The 15,647-nt window shown below is 47.6% G+C and overlaps 2 protein-coding genes across 3 annotated transcripts in view; one reads left to right on the top strand and one right to left on the bottom strand.

Annotated features, from left to right (window-relative positions):
• The window catches only part of LOC135820067 (uncharacterized), a 28,156-nt gene extending 27,014 nt beyond the window's left edge, over window positions 1-1,142 (bottom strand). Inside the window, exon 1 of the mRNA XM_065333373.1 lies at window positions 975-1,142. Coding sequence (XP_065189445.1) covers window positions 975-1,142 — 168 coding nt within the window. The remainder of the gene's footprint in view (window positions 1-974) is intronic.
• Window positions 1,143-1,920: 778 nt separating this feature from the next.
• On the top strand, window positions 1,921-10,954 carry LOC135819446 (uncharacterized). Of its 2 annotated transcripts, none has more exons than XM_065332657.1 (7): window positions 1,921-4,623; window positions 5,171-5,246; window positions 5,807-6,118; window positions 6,841-6,940; window positions 7,945-8,021; window positions 9,097-9,331; window positions 9,693-10,954. In XM_065332657.1, the coding sequence occupies exons 1-7, from the start codon at window positions 2,575-2,577 to the stop codon at window positions 9,712-9,714; spliced, it is 2,871 nt and encodes a 956-aa protein (XP_065188729.1). In that variant the 5' UTR covers window positions 1,921-2,574; the 3' UTR covers window positions 9,715-10,954. The 2 variants fall into 2 exon arrangements, with proteins under 2 accessions (XP_065188729.1, XP_065188728.1); XM_065332656.1 differs by having other exon boundaries at window positions 6,820-6,940.
• The last annotated feature ends 4,693 nt before the right edge of the window (window positions 10,955-15,647 follow it).

Raw genomic sequence — 15,647 nt, 5'->3', positions numbered from 1 at the left:
CCTTGTATACGAGGACGGCGTTGTATACGAGGACGGCCTTTTATTTGCGGAAATACGGTAGAACATGTTTTTTAATGTTTTTTAAACAATGCCATCTGTGTGTGCATCTGTGCTGGACGGGACAAGGCGTTCTGTTTACGGTAGGTCCTTTCGGTCGAAACTCCCAGATTGGGACTGCATTAGGGGTGAAACGATTAAAGGGGAAGTGCATCGATTTTTCAAGTAGGGCTCAGATGAAAGACAATTTGATATAGGTTCCGATGGTATATCTCTCGCCGCCGTAGGATATTGCAAACTTGCCATATCGCCGATTTTCTGATTGCGTTTCCATGGCGACTACAGGTGATAACGCACATTCTGCTTAGCTCCGTGAGAGAGAAGGTCGATCACTGCAGAATTGTGTCATTTTCAGCTGTCTTATTGTATTCACGAAGTGAAAGAAGTGCTGTGTTCAATGCTGTTAGTGCCGTGAACTGTTTATTAGTAGGCCTCTCCGTTGTGTACTGGGCCCTGACGCCGACAGGAGAAAGCTGGAGTGCGGAGACGTTAGCTCGCAAGCAAAAATTGTGACGAACCAAATGCTGAAATCTTGTTAGGGACAAATCGAACGTTCAGCATTTACCTCAACCAAGGACCATGCCGTTTGCTCTTTCCACTTCCTGACGATGGATGCGCTGCCTGCTGGAGACTCTCCTATCTCTCGTAACATATTCTGAAGCTACGTGAGACACGGGTAGCGGAGATTTTGCGAAGAGGTTATGTACTCTTGATATTATTGGTGAAGCAATTTTAGAGCAGATCATTCCTGATCCGCTGATCGCGATCGATTTTCAACACTGGTCCAGACATCGACCTCACAAGCAGCCAAATGACAGGACGCAACGCTTGGTGACGAGAGTAGGAGTTTTGCCGTTATTTCCCTCTTCAATCATCCCCGATTCGCAGTCGGTCCTAGAAAAGTCTTGAAACAGTACCAGCTTTGCCACCTCGTCGCTCATTGGTAGAAGTTTTAGTGAGAGCTGCTCGTAAGACTCGTTTGCCACCGAGGCCAAGATGACGGAGCGGTAAGATGACAGTTCTGGATTGTCTATAGTCAGATTTGATCGACTGACTTGACGGGCAAAGGCTTTGATACTCGACATGCACAATCTACATACATGTCCACGACTGTACTAATGTAGATCTACAGTCGTGAAATTACAATTCATTGCGCATGTACATTACGCATGGGAAAAATTATATAAATAAAGAGCCAACCAACCGACCCTGGTACTGATGGGTGAAGTGACCCGAAACAACAAATTAATGGGGGTGGCCTAGTACAAAAGCCCACGCGCAAACTATGCACAGCGGCGCAAGCAGAGGCAAATCCAGCGACCATAGCGATGATGAAAAGGGGACCCTGAGGACACAGAGGTCAAATTGACAGCAGTTTTGCCTAAGTCAATAGCGTTCCTATGAATGGTGATTTTCTGCTTGTCTGTGGTGTGATTTTTCATCTGTTTGTTAACCTCTGTATGATCAACTCACTCTTCTCGTGTTTTCCAGTTCTCTTATTGCTGTTGGAAAATGCAACTTTTGTAGTCAGTGTTTTGCTCCAAAAACTATCATCCACTCCTGACGATGGGGCTCTGCCACTGTTCCCAACCCCCACACACCGAGCAACAGTTCTTGATGTTACAAGGAAGGAGAGTTCAAGAAGAAGATTTTGCAAGAACGAAAATACATGTAGTACAAAAGTTCACATGCAATCCATGCACAGCGAGCACCCAGAGGCGAACGAACCCCTAGAGCATACATGTAGCAAAGACGAAAAGGGGGCTACGATGACACTCAGGTCAAGGTGACAACTATTTTGCTTTAGTCAATAATCTTCGAATGAATAATGATTTCTGCTTGTCTGTGGTGTGTGGTTTTGCTACGCTCAGCCGTGAAAAAACAAAACTTTCTAACGCTATTATTACTGCGGGAAAGGGCAACTTTTGTGCTCAGAGTTCTATTCGAATCCTATCATTCACTCCCGACGATAGTGCTCTTCCGCTGCTCCCCAACTCTCACATACAGAACAACAGTTCTTGAAGTTGTAAAGAAGGAGAGTTATGAAAGAATGCGTTGCAAGAACGACAATACATGTAGAACAAAAGACCATGCGCAATCCATGAGCAGCAGCAGACGCAGAGGCGAATATATATTGGAATATACAGTGGAACTCACTTTTAAAATACGTACCTGGAAAATACGGTTAATATTCTGATTCTGATTTTACCGGCACCTCACTGTGGTAACTGATTCATGATGAATGCCACATGAAAACGTTTGATTCGCAACTCGGCTGTTGCACCGTGACTGCTGATGAGCGCGTTTACATTCGTCATTTCAATACTACAGTTTCAAAAATATTTCTGTAATTGTGGTACAGTCATGTAGTTCCTGGCTAGTCGTCTCTCTCAAGTGCATGAGAAGTGGATGTGCTTTTTGTTCTTGTGATGCAATGTAGCAAGCAGACGTGAGCAGAGGAGGAAGGAAGTGTTCTCAAGCTGCATCGCAGACATTGTCTACGAGCGAGTACTACTCATGGGCCCTGGTCGCGGTGGAAAAACTGGAGTGTTGAGGTCGCTGCAAGACAAGAAGTTCACGAAGACTGCTAGTACACTTGGCATAGACATGGAAAAGCTTACCTTCACCCTGGATAAGAGCGAAAGAGGAGTGTACCAGTTGGAGCCAACGAATGCGTCAGATCACCTAGCCCTGTTGTCTGCCTCAATCGTCGACAAAATTATCGGTACTGGAGCTGACTCTCGTCAAGGTGATGTCAGCGGTACAAACGCCTTCCGGCGTCTGGCAGCTGGAGCAGCTGATGCAGTTTGGGAGGTACTGAGCGGCACGTATTTCAAGCGGTTGGAACAGACTTCTGGTTTGGGTGAGAACACACTGTTTGTTGACGTGTGGGATTTGGCAGGGCAGATGCCATTCCACGCGTTACACGACCTTGTGTTTTCACCCGAACGCACCACGTACTGCGTCGTCTTCGATGCCAGCATCAAACCGGATACACCGTATGCAGATATCCTGACTGATGAAGATGGCGATGACAATCAGCTCAACATCAACCAACCCACCTCTACCTACTTTGATGTCATCGACTCGTGGCTATGTACAGCCCGCGAAGCACTTACCGACAACTCCACAGCGCCGATTTTCCTCATTGGCACACACCTGGATCGTATGTCGAAAGAAGATGTTCGCAAACGAAGGAAACAACTGCAACAACTGACGCTCGGCAAGAAGTATACTGACGGCCTTCATCCGATCATCTTTGTTAACAACACTCTGTCTGGGTCAAAGGTTGACCAAGGAGTTGCAGAGTTGCGTGAACAGTTAGCCTGCGTCATCAAATCCCGTCGCAGAGAGAAGTTGCCAATCTTGTGGCTGCCATTCCCAGAGGTACTGGAGGCGATTGCACACAAGACGTCATCATTCATCATGAGCTACGACAGGGTATGCACCATCGCTCAGGATGCATTTGGTGATACTGACGTGGATGTGCCTCGTCTCTTGAGCTTGAACCAGTCGCTTGGCTATCTCATTGTCTTTGATGATGAGGGTAGGCACTTTCCATCGGCTACAGCTAGTATGCCACCTGTTGGAGCAGCACAAGAATCATCAGAATCCACACCACGAGCAGCACCACTACAATCAGCAGCAGCAGCAGCAGCAGCAGCGCCCACGTCACAATCTCAGCCACAAGCCATGGCAGAAGGAGTACCAGCCGCAGCTTTTGGCCATAGAAAAAAGGTTCTAGCTAGCACCCCATGGCTGATGTCAGCATCCAAGGCTGTCCTTTTGCCAGCACCTAAGTCGTATAAGCAAGCTGCCGAGTTCAAGGAGCAGTACAAGCTGCTAAATGATGGCATCCTGTGCGAGTCGCTAGCCATTCACCGATGGCAGCAGGAGAAGGCCACTGAATGTCTGGTGCGATCTCAGGAGCAGCGCCGGAGTCTCTTTTCACTGCTAGCGTCTCATGGCGTAGTCTACGATGCTGGAGAAGATGATCCATTTTGTACAGGGTACAAAGTCTATTATGTGCCAGCCCTTGCCCAGTGTAAGCCGTCACAAGTGCTAGAGTCCGAATCAGCGCCGCTCTACCTGGTGGCCGAAGATCCAGACAGGAGCATCACTCAAGCACATTTTGGCCGAATCACCGTGCGATGCTTGCAGAAATACCAACCGCACCGAACAAAGGATTTGCGTATGGGCCTCAACGTCTCTATGAGGTGCCAGAATGAGTTTCAGCTTCAGCTCTCCTATTCTTCCACAGCCATTTGCATCACAGTGGACAGCGACAAGCGCGAGAAGACAATAGATTACTGCGAGTCTGTTGTTCGCTTCATTCTCAGTGCCACCACAGAGCTGCAGCAGCTGTATGGCCAGCGTCTGCTGCGCCTCCATCCCAGCATTGCGTGCCTGTGCCGCAATGACAGGCCATGCCAGCTTCATAACCAGCAGCACTGCAGGAGCACCGGGTGCCAGCACTTTGCAGAGATTGGCAAAGACGTCCGACCAATTCGCTGTGGCCTAAGGCAAGCGCATACCGACCGGCCAACGTGGGATAGATGGATCAAGGTAAACATTGTTATCGCAATAGAAAGATGTGCGTTCACCCTGATCATTCTTCCAATGTATAGAGAATATAAGCCAGTTGGTTGCTCTCCACACTGGAGCTCGAAGTTTTTCCGCCGACCTGACTTGACACTTGACTGACTCACGACTGACACGCAGGGCACCGACTCTGTTTACGGAAATAGACTGAACTACCGTATTTCCCCGAATATGACTTACCTTTTTACCCGAAAATTCAACTGTAAAAAGGGGGATTGCGACTTACAATCGAGCATGACTTACTACTGAAGTCAATTATAATAATAATTATATCAAATCAATATTGCCTAAACCTGAAAATGGGGGGGGGGACTTATAATCGGCGAAATACGGTACTGCTGAAGTGCTGAATAGGATGGTAAACAGTAGGTTTCAGCCCGTTTACCATTCATTGCTGGGGTGTGAATGAGGTGGGCGAGAGAGTGCATATGCTGAAGGTTGAATTTAATCACTTAGAAGATCAAGTGCACGTTCCTTTCTTTTTCTTTGGTGTGTTGATGGTGTTTATCAGCCGCTCTACCTGGAGTGCAATGTTGATGACTTGTGTCGCTTAGTTGTTGACGACGCTGCTGGATTGGATGATGATGGTGAGTGAAACAAATGATTGGTCGATAACTTGGATAGGATGTAATGGAGACTCTCCTGCAATTTGCTCATACAATAGGTGTGTGCATTTTGGTTGCTGTTTGCTTTGGTGATTTCCACAGCTATTGAAGCCTTGATGGTGCTTTCACTGAATTTCTGCTTTGTGGGATGGTCTAAGACCATGATTGAGAAACAGAGGGTACCAGGTTCAAGTCCTGCTTAGAAGCGGAAGTATTTTTTCCAGCCGTGCTGCGATCCACAGTTAATTGGGAACTCGTGGCCTGGCACGAGGAAAACATGGATGCAGTGAATGGGATTTTCGGTCTTTGACCACATACTGGTGAGCTGATCTACTCACCTCCCACCGCTTTAGGAGCTGCATCTGCGCCTTGATCCTTGAAGGGTGGTGGCGTTCCTACGGATGCGGAAAACTCGGCCTCTATAATAGAGAAACCGAGTCTCACGCGAACCGTGAAAAAACATGTTCGTTTCTAAAAATTAATGCACAATGTGTTAATTTGATCCTCACTTTACTGTGTGTCATTTTTTCTCGACTTGCCAGACAATCCATGGTGTGATATTCGCTACAAGAGGCACCATAAGTGGTTTGTCGAGAATCTTCCACCAGAGGAGACTCGCGTTGAGGCGCTCTCAAACGGGCTGATTATGACGAGTTTTCAACGCCGCCTGATGGATGTCCGTGTTCGTGCTGATCACAATGAAAAATTGCTGCAGGAAGCTTCTGCAGGCGGGCGTGGGACATTCAAGCTGTTCCTGAAGGTCCTTGATGAGCTTGGCCGCAACTTTGTGAATGTGCGGGCGGAGCTGCAAGCGCTAGTGTCGTCTGATACTGACAGCACTGCTGCCATGACCAGTAAGCATTTTCTACTGCAGTATATAGCATGTATAATATTTGTGTATGCGTTTCTTGCATGCAGGTGTTTGCATGAATCATGTGTGGCGTAGGGGTTGGGGGAGGGGGACTACTGCAATTTTAAGGTGCTATTGTGAACATAAGTTATACTTGTGCTGTTGCCAATGCACGTGGTGGGTGGCTAATGAGTTTTGGCAGAACTGTAGCTGCTGCACTGCAATAGAATAACCCATAGTGTGTGATGCAGCCGGTGAGGTGGGCGAGGTGGGAGAAGTTTGTGGAATTTAGATGTCTTTGCTAGCCCAGGGATAGTCTTGATGCCAGGGTTTGACGCAATATGGCTTGAAAGTGCTACGTCACAGCATAGCAACAATTTCAAAAATTCAACAACTGGATCCACTTGGATCCAGTTTTTGTATGGATCCAAGCACATTTCAATCCGTCTTACTCACAGCAAGTCGATGTAGCCAGTGAAACTGACTGATTTGGCTACTGGGGGAGGGGTTACAACTGGTGGCGAAGTAAAAGTCACCCCTGCACACGACATGAGTGGGTTGCTATGCACCCACATACTGAGGCAATAGCAAAGTCACACCTTAGTGGATCCAAAATAGAAATCTGATGTCAACTTACTATTCCCTGGCCGTTTTTTACGTCATCACTTTCAAGCCCTATTGTGGATTTGTGTTTCCTGCATTTGGACTTGTCTTTGCCGTTACAAGGTGCAGTGAGTGCAGTGAGTGCAGTGAGTGCAGCTGGAGTGTCTCGTCCGCAGGTGTCCGCGCTTCAGTTCATACCAGGGGCAACGGTAACAGAGTCCGGGTGAGTTGCAGCCATTGCATGCGTATAGCTTCAGACTTGCACTCCCCCTGTCTGTACAACACGCTCCATGCGGGTCAAGGTCTCTTTTGATTTCCTCATGGTGTCCGGAGTTGCACGCCTTGATCCTTGAGAGTCACAGTGTTCCTACAGATGCAGAAAACTCAGTCTAACCGAGTCTCGTGCAAACCGTGAACTTTTTTTCATTGCGCAGTGTGCCTTTTGTGTGCAGTGTGACATTCTCCATTGTACACCTCCCTCCTTCCCCCCCCCCCCCTTGAACATTGTACACCTCCCTCCTTCCCCCCCCCCCCCCCTGAACATTGTTGTGACTACTACAAGTCTTAGATCAAGCTACACCGACAAATGGGCAAACAGGTGTTCAGAGCATCTCCGCGGACTTACGATGCTGGATGCAGCGACCACACCGGGCCGCCTGGTTGTCCGGCCCGCATAGGTTTATCTCGGTCTCGCCGGGTTGGTTATCTTTCCTCGAGCGGGTGCTATCCGATTCTTGTTTGGTCGCCGGCGTGTGACGAGTGTAACGGCCTAGTGCAGGTCGCTCTTCACACTTCGCCTGGTCTTACACCGTGTGTAGTAGACAGACTTACTCCTACACAAACCACTATGTATTGCTATGTATTACACTATTCATTGCTGGCACCATCAGGTCTCTTGTTACCTACATTAGATAGTATCTGTATTCTTCCTTCCACATGATAACACTTATGTGGCCAGGGATGCGTAACTGTCACTGTCCCTTGCTTACATTTAGAGATCGCTGGATAGCACTCGGAGCCGTAACTGGACTTCAATCTCGTCGTTCTTCACGCTTCACCTGGTCTTGCACAGTGCCGGAACAATCAGTGCCAATTTGGTGCGCTGTCTCAAGATTATTCTTAGAATCTTGGCGTGCAGTATAAACGTGGCTCCCAGTGCATGTTTATATTTCCTGCTGCTGGATTGTCTTTATATTTCCTGCTGCTGGATTGTCTTTTTTTGTGCAGGAGAATGTTGGAGGAAATCCGTGACCAAGAGAGTCTCTGCCGCCAACTGAACGCAATCTTCAGCGAGGAAGAGCGAGGTGAGTATGGGGGGGGGGGAGCATTTAAGGGGGTAGGTCACCCTAAAATGAAAACTTGACAACCTGTAGCTAAAATGCACTGATTCCAATGGTGAAGATCCCAGGTTGATCGGAGCAGCCGTTCCCGAGTTGAAACAACTTGAAGTTTTCACTTAACTCAATGACATCATGCTGACGTCATTAACTTGCCCAGACTAGTTTTCAAACTTCGGTATGGGACATCCGGCACCCTACCGGTATCCCGACTGGAAAAATTCTGGTAAGAATTTTGTTGTAAAGAAACAAGAAATAAATTGGTGTTTTCCCTTCTACTCGCATACACTGTACAAAGTCTATCACTCTGACGTTATACATCCGGCCTAGTCTGGGCAAGTTAAGGACGTCATCATGATGTCACAAAATCTAGTGAGAAATTCAAGCTGTTATAAAGCAGGAACGGCTGCTCCGATCAACCTGGGACCTTCACCATTGGAATCAGTGCATTCTTCGCTACAAGTTTTCATGTTGGGGTGAACTTCCCCTTTAATTGTTGCCTGATCGTACTTTCCCTTTTTCCGGCATTACAGTAGAAATCGTCATGGCGGCGGCGGCGAAATGCAATATGGGCTTTGTAGGTTTTCAGAAACCGGCGCACTCCTGTAGAAAGCCACGTTTGTCGTTTTTGTCGTATTTGCGCTCCATCTCCATTGTACAACCTTTTTTCTACCTGGTCGTCGTACGGTATAGCATCAGTATCAGCATACAATTATTGTTTTTGAATTCCTGGTCTTTTACAGCACATGGCACACGCTTTGGTACGACAACTTCACATGCTGGCCGCGTGAAAACGTCATCTATGCAGGCCGAAAAGTGGAATGTGTTTGCGTACCGACTTGTGAGATATGCACGAACATTTGTACTGTGATTTTTACGTAGTGTGTGGTTGCGGCCTAAAGTTGCATGTCTGAAAAATGCCATAGTGCTAACATGGCGCAGTGATTGTGTTGCTATGGTGTTATGAAGAAATACAGTTGCCATGGTGCTATGAAGAAATGTTGTTACTATGGCATTGCGACGTCCACTGTTGATTGTTTAGATGACCTGGCCTGTGCTGTTGTGGAGGAAGTGACTGGAGACGGGAATAAATTTGAGAAGGTCATCACAGACGCATGCCGCAGCCGTCGCCAGCAAGCGCCTGATCATCGTGATGCGAAGGCCATCCTCAGCTACTGGATGCGTAAGCGTAACAGTCCACCATGCACAGATCACATGATCGAGCTGGTGCGTGACGTGTGCCCCTTTCGTGTCTGTGACATCAAGTTGCTGCTGGGGTGAGTACTGGCTCCATTCTGCTGCTGCTGCTGCTGTTGTTGTTGCTGCTAGTGCTGCTGCTGCTGCTTCTCTTGTTGCGACTGCTGCTGGTGGTGGTGCTAGTGCTTCTGGTGGCCATAGTTCATATTCATAATTTGCAATGTGTTTTGTACAGAACTGCTGGTAATTGCTGTGTGAGGCTATACAGGTGGTTGTGGTCAGGGCGTACTGTAAAGCATAAAAAGCTAGTTAGTGGATAATGTAGTCCAACTCCAATGAAAGGGAGATTGTCCGGTTGACAATTTAGTCCATGGTAGTTCGCAGGACCAATTTCCAATGTTGTCCTTGTGCCATGTACTGTACTTCTGTTGTTGCCTGCAGTTCGACCGAGCCATCCAACTGAGCCAGTGACCTGTTTACGCCACTCCATCGCCATGGAAACCAGCATCACCATGGCTACCAGCATCACCATGGGTCACCATGGATATAAGTAACACGAGTTCATGTGATCATTGTATATACCGTACCCTGGACCAACAGTAGCCGCAGCTTTAGTTCTGCTTAACGTGCTACGCTGTATGTCATGTCATAGCCACCTTCCGAGTCTCTGTGCTTTCCCTCTCCTCCAACCGTCGCTAATTCTGACCTGCTTTTCTCCTCCATTGCAGTGCAATGTGCTGCAAGCATTCTTGTTTTCGATGGCCGTTGCTTTTCTTTGTTTTTTAAGTGTTCCTCTCAGTAGTCTGTGTGTGTGTGTGTGTGTGTGTGTGTGTGTGTGTGTGTGTGTGTGTGTGTCCGGAGTGGCGTACCATTACCCGGCGACCACCCAAGGCACCCTCTGCTGCTGGCTACGGTTGCGCCTGCGGCCGCATGTTACGTCAAAGCGGCGACCTAAAACGCCATCAGCTGTTTGTTTGTATGCTTGAAATCTCTAGTGTCATGTCTTTACTAGCCACTTACACACTCTAGTTAAACCGCCTCGCTAATGCAAATTTTAACTGCACTACGCAGTGCACGTACACGGAATGCAGCTGCATTCCAATTGCGCGAAACGCTTCCCCCTATTTCTTGTGTATATGCTGCTACTAGTGCTCGCCGTGTCCGCTATCACGCGATTGCTGCACATTGCTCTGTGTCTGCCTGCCAGAGCCTGTGCAGTGGTCCAGTCCGCTGGGCTGCACTGTACATGTACATGGTTCTCTCTCTCTTTCTCTCTCTCTCTCTCGCTCTCTCTCTCTCTCTCTCGCCCTCTCTCTCTCTCTCTCTCTCTCTCTCTTTCTCTCTCTTTCTCTCTCTTTCTCTCTCTCTCTCTCTCTCTCTCTCTCTCTCTCTCTCTCTCTCTCTCTCTCTCTCTCTTTCTCTCTCTCTTTCTCTCTTAGTCTTATTCTCTCTCTCTTTCTCTCTTTCTCTCTGTCTTTCTCTCTCTCTCTCTGTCTTTCTCTCTCTCTCTCCTCTCCTCGCTCCCTCTCTCGCTCTCTCTCTCGCTCTCTCTTTCTGTCTCCTTGCCCCTTTTCGGCGTTTCTTGTCTCGGATCAAACCTCTATTATGTTGTCAATCTTTCTATCTCAATGTCGGCAGTACCTGTTCTGCATTTATGTCCTCTCTATAGCCTTATAGGCAGTAGAAATAAAATGAGAAAGACACATCGGAGCAAAGCAGCGGGGAGTAGCATAAGTCTTAATACCATCACCTGTTGAGCAGCAACTGCATGCAAGCAACCGACGCCTTGTAAACCTGCTACATGAATTTGATGGACTACACGCTCTCATGTACTCTGTCTCTCTCTATCTACCCCCCCCCCCCTCCCGCGGCTCCCCTCCTGCTTCCCCTTTTCTTTCTCTTTCCCTCATACTTCCACTTTATCTGGTGCGTCAAGAGCGTGACGATGTCGAGACGAGTAAATTGGTCGACGGAGCGCCTGGCCCCCACCACCATGGCTGCTGCATGTTCCCATTGCGTGTACCATAATGGCTTTTAGTAAAAGAATAAGAAAAAAGGTCATGATAAAGAAGAAATGGAAAGTGTAGGATGAACAATGACAAAGGTTGAGACATGGAAGTGTGTGCGGTGTTCCATTCATTGGCCTGCCTGTCCCTATGTACCCTGTGGGTCAATCTTCGGCGACCAGCATTTATCTGCTCAATGTGCATTCAATAATCGATACTGAGCCAGTAATAAAAAATATTGATGTAAAAAAGAGAAGAAAATGCATGGGAACGAGTTATGCAGCAACTATCCACGACTGTAACAAGATGATAAAGAGTCAGAATGTGTGATAATATGGCACAAAACTGACAGGCTACTGAGACATGTTATCATCTTATCATCTTGTTACGGTCGCGGATAGTTGCTGCATAACTCGTTCTCATGTGTTTTCTTCTCTTTTTAACATCAATAATTAATGTGATAACCCTACCCAACACTATTCTAGGCACCGGCGGATTATGCCGGCATAATTATTGGCCAAATTTGGTGGTTTAAAATTTGGAGCCAAATTTGGCATCCTTTCGGAGGTAGGAGCATAACTACATGATTGTACCACAGTTCTAGTATGTATGCAACACTATTGTGTACAATGCACCTGATCAGCTCTGGTGGTCTGTATGGTAAAGGGTTCGGAGGTCATGCAGATAGTGGTTTCCATGAAAAGCAGGGTAGCAATCATGGCAATAAATTAGTGTGTGCTCGAACTCGTCTTCTTCAAAGTTCTTTCTCGGACGGATACAGTACATGTAGCAGAAGCAGAAGAAAACAGCCATAACTTCTTTTATTCATTAGCTGACTTTTTTGTAAAAAGATTTTTCATTGCCAAAATGAGTAACAGTTTGAGTTACCTTTGAAAACTATCATGTTCAACTGTCTTCGTAATCGTTATACTGGTCCAACCGATGTCAACCTCACCTTGCGAAGAATCAGCTCATCTCTCCCGCAGCTCAACCTCTCCTTCCATCATGACCGAACATCAACTATACCTTTTTTATTATTAGAGAAATATCCATAGCCTGCACAGTCATGCCTGCTAAAATCCAGAGGTCATGACTACGCATCATGCATAATGTACATGAACGCAGAGTTTTGCGGACTCAGTACCCGTCACTATCTCGTCCCCCTCGGGATACCTGATTAAGGCTGATTCACTCGCAACTTCTGCTACATGTACCGTATCAGCGCGAGAAAGAACTTTGCAGAAGACGAGTTCGAGGATACAACAATGTACTAGTATTAAAAAAATTGTATTGCCATGATTTCTACCCTCACTGAAAACGTATTGTGGCCAGCTGACTTTGATGGTACGGTACGGGACAGGTACGGGATAGCGCCAGGCATGCCGACGGCACAAACACACAAACACACACACGGAACTAAAGCTGTGTGGACCCTGGCTAGCACCAGACGTTACTGAAGTAACGTCTTTTGCATAACCACGGGAATAAAATCAGTTCAGTGACTGGCGAGTTCGAGATCACAACAGGGATCACAACACGGATCTCCGCGGGGCTATTGACGCTGTGAAATTTTCTTTGCTGAAAGCTTGAAGTGAGCATGCACTACCACTCCTCAGTAAGTGGGTGAGGACAAGGTGCAGAAAAAGGATTGACTGCATCAGGGTATCCGTCCCGGGATCCAACTGCCCCCAGTGAAGGTAATACTTGCTACTAATAATCTAGCCGGAAGCAGTCCATGGTTAACAGGTATGTATACTTCAAATAGAAAGTATACGAACCCTGGAACCAAAAAAAGTGGCAGGTTCAACCAACGATTACACCTTCAAGCAGCCGAGCCTGTTGGCAACAGACCCAACACAATCAGGCATAAGTGTACCCACCAACCGAACTAGCTGGCACACACACACAAACACACACACACACACACACACACACACACACACACACACACACACATACACAACCGCTCACACGCACGCACACTTAGACATGCCTGTCGCGGAAGCGATGATAGCGAACAGCTATGTTTGACATAGCAACTTGTGCTGGGATTAAACCATTCAACAGCTTGCAAGGCTGATGAATTGACCACCACTAGTTTTAGCCTGGTATCTACTATCCACCACACAGCTGATGCACGCATATACACACCTCAGACCTCAGACATGCCCATCGCGGAAGCGATGATAGCGAACAGCTATGTTAGACATAGCAACTTGTGCTAAACACACACACACACACACACACACACACACACACACACACACACACACACACACACTACACCGCATAATATTATTATGAACAAATTGGTCATACCTGGTGCCGTCGGCAATGCTGCTGTGGGCTTTGCTCCTGCGTCCTGGGAACAATAATCCTGCTCATTCAGCGTGCTACGTATTTTGCTGCTAGGACTGAGATGAACGGCTGCTGAAAATGTTATTGCGTCTGCGTTGTTGTGATTGCTGTTGCTACGCTGCCTGCTCTTCTTAGCATTGCTGCTGATCTTCCCATTGCTGTTGCTTCTGCTATGACTGCGGATCTTGTTATGCCTGTGGTTCTTCCTATGGCTGACGTTGCCAAGCCTGTTGGTCTCATCCCTTATCTACCATAATGCCTGATGTTGTATGATACTCCTGATACTGACTACTACCTTTGTCTTCTTCACGTAACACTCAGTCAATGCCGTTTCAGTTCTGCCTCCGCACACACTTGAAGTGCTTAGTGAACACCGGCAAGCCTTCAGGGTGTAATTTCTGGAGCTGGCTGTTGTCGTTTGGATGCTGCACACAATTACAGCCAGGAATTCTGCACTGACGCAATCGAAGACTTGAGCTTGGGATAGGCAGTGATATGTTCATAATGCAAATAAATGATGTCCTATTCCAGTGGCGAATGTCCACGTCCCGCTGATCCTATCACACTCTGCTCTGATCTTCTTCATGAGGCTCAACTGCTACGGACTCAGTTCTACAAGCACTATAACACAGCTAACTGGATGATACTACATACAAGGAGATCAGCACATCTACGATTGTTCTTCCACTTCAAGAATCGTCCCTTCGCTTCACAGCATAGAATAGGCGAATACGGAATAGCTGTCTCTGAGCTAGTAACCAGGACGGGCATCCTGTACTTGTGCAGACTGAGTGTTGGCCACTTCGCTCTCGAATGGCTATTCGCTCGCTGAGCAACTCTCTTTCTTGTCTCCAGCGCGCTAGCGGCGTCCACTCAGGGTCAGAGCCAGCTGCGATTTCTCGAATCGGCAGCAAATTCGCAGTTTCAGAAGACACTCTGACACAACTAAAATTAATGTTACTTCGCTGTCTCCAGAATCCTCAGAGCCAGCCGCACACTACTCCACAAGACTCCTTTCGTCGATACTGAGCAGCTGAGCTACTTACCTGCCGAGAAACAGCAGGGTACTAGGTAGTATGAGTACTGGCAAGAGTCCATAAACTCTTGCAGTCTTCTGTCTTGGGTACTGCACTCGTAAAAAGACATCATCGCAAGAAGAAGTAAATACACCTACATTGTAGTATCTCACGGGCTCCATCAGCACGTTACTCAACCGACACGTGGTGAGAAGTTAGTTCACTGAGAACACCCTGGCCTGGACTTGGACCTCATACTCAGCGACTTCTCGGAGACCTCAGTGGTGCACCGGTGGTAAGGCCGCGGTCACACATGCACTTTCTTGGCCGTTCCGCCAAAACCGCAAAACGTAACTGAGTCAACTGACGCTTCCGCCGTTGCCTCGGCAACGGCGGAGGCGTAAGTTTCGCTTTGGCGGAAAGTAGGGAGGTTTAGTCCCACGTAATCCGTGGGTACTTTACGTGTGTGTACCACGTGATACTCAGTGACCCACGTACAGACGTTTTCTGATTCACGACATACCGTGTATGGAGGCTCACCCACGTTCCGCCAGAACGTGGGTGAAAATCAGAATGGAGCGCATTTTGCGAGCTGCGAGGGTGCTCAGCTGAAGAAGTTTCCGAAGCACGAAATCACAATATTTGATGAGCTTCTTAGGCCCGGGTAGCTTCGTCTTTGACCAGGTTTGGGCCTTTTGCTTCATGCTTTTGTTTGTTCCGTGGGACTAAACACAACATTGCAACGTGGATGCCCTTCATCCACTTTACGTGGATCACCCACGTACGCGTTTCCGTTACGTGGGAACTAAACCTCCCTAGTTTGGATTTCGCTACGCCAAAAAAATGCGAGCGGAGCCTCCGCTTTCGCGGATCCGCTTCGGTGGAACCTGCGTGGTGATGGCTTTGGAGTTTGGTGTGCTAATTCTGCGCTGAGTTCTGGTGTTGTTTGGTTGCCGTTTGGTATTCAGTTTTCATATTGTTCTTCTTTGCCAATGTACTGTACTTTCTGGAGATCT

Source organism: Sycon ciliatum, chromosome 6, assembly GCF_964019385.1.
Source record: "Sycon ciliatum chromosome 6, ocSycCili1.1, whole genome shotgun sequence".
Taxonomy (NCBI): Eukaryota; Metazoa; Porifera; class Calcarea; order Leucosolenida; family Sycettidae; genus Sycon; species Sycon ciliatum.
The sequence above is the reverse complement of the archived record's forward strand: the minus strand, read 5'-3'. Positions and strand labels throughout refer to the sequence as shown.

Bases quoted from the DNA above. Each gene is read 5' to 3' on its own strand.
- LOC135819446 (XM_065332656.1), top strand. From the start codon at position 2,575: ATGGGCCCTGGTCGCGGTGGAAAAACTGGAGTGTTGAGGTCGCTGCAA. The intron at 4,624-5,170 runs GTAAACATTGTT...GGTGTTTATCAG, and splicing joins CGTGGGATAGATGGATCAAG to CCGCTCTACCTGGAGTGCAA. The intron at 6,941-7,944 runs GTGAGTTGCAGC...TTTTTTGTGCAG, and splicing joins GCAACGGTAACAGAGTCCGG to GAGAATGTTGGAGGAAATCC.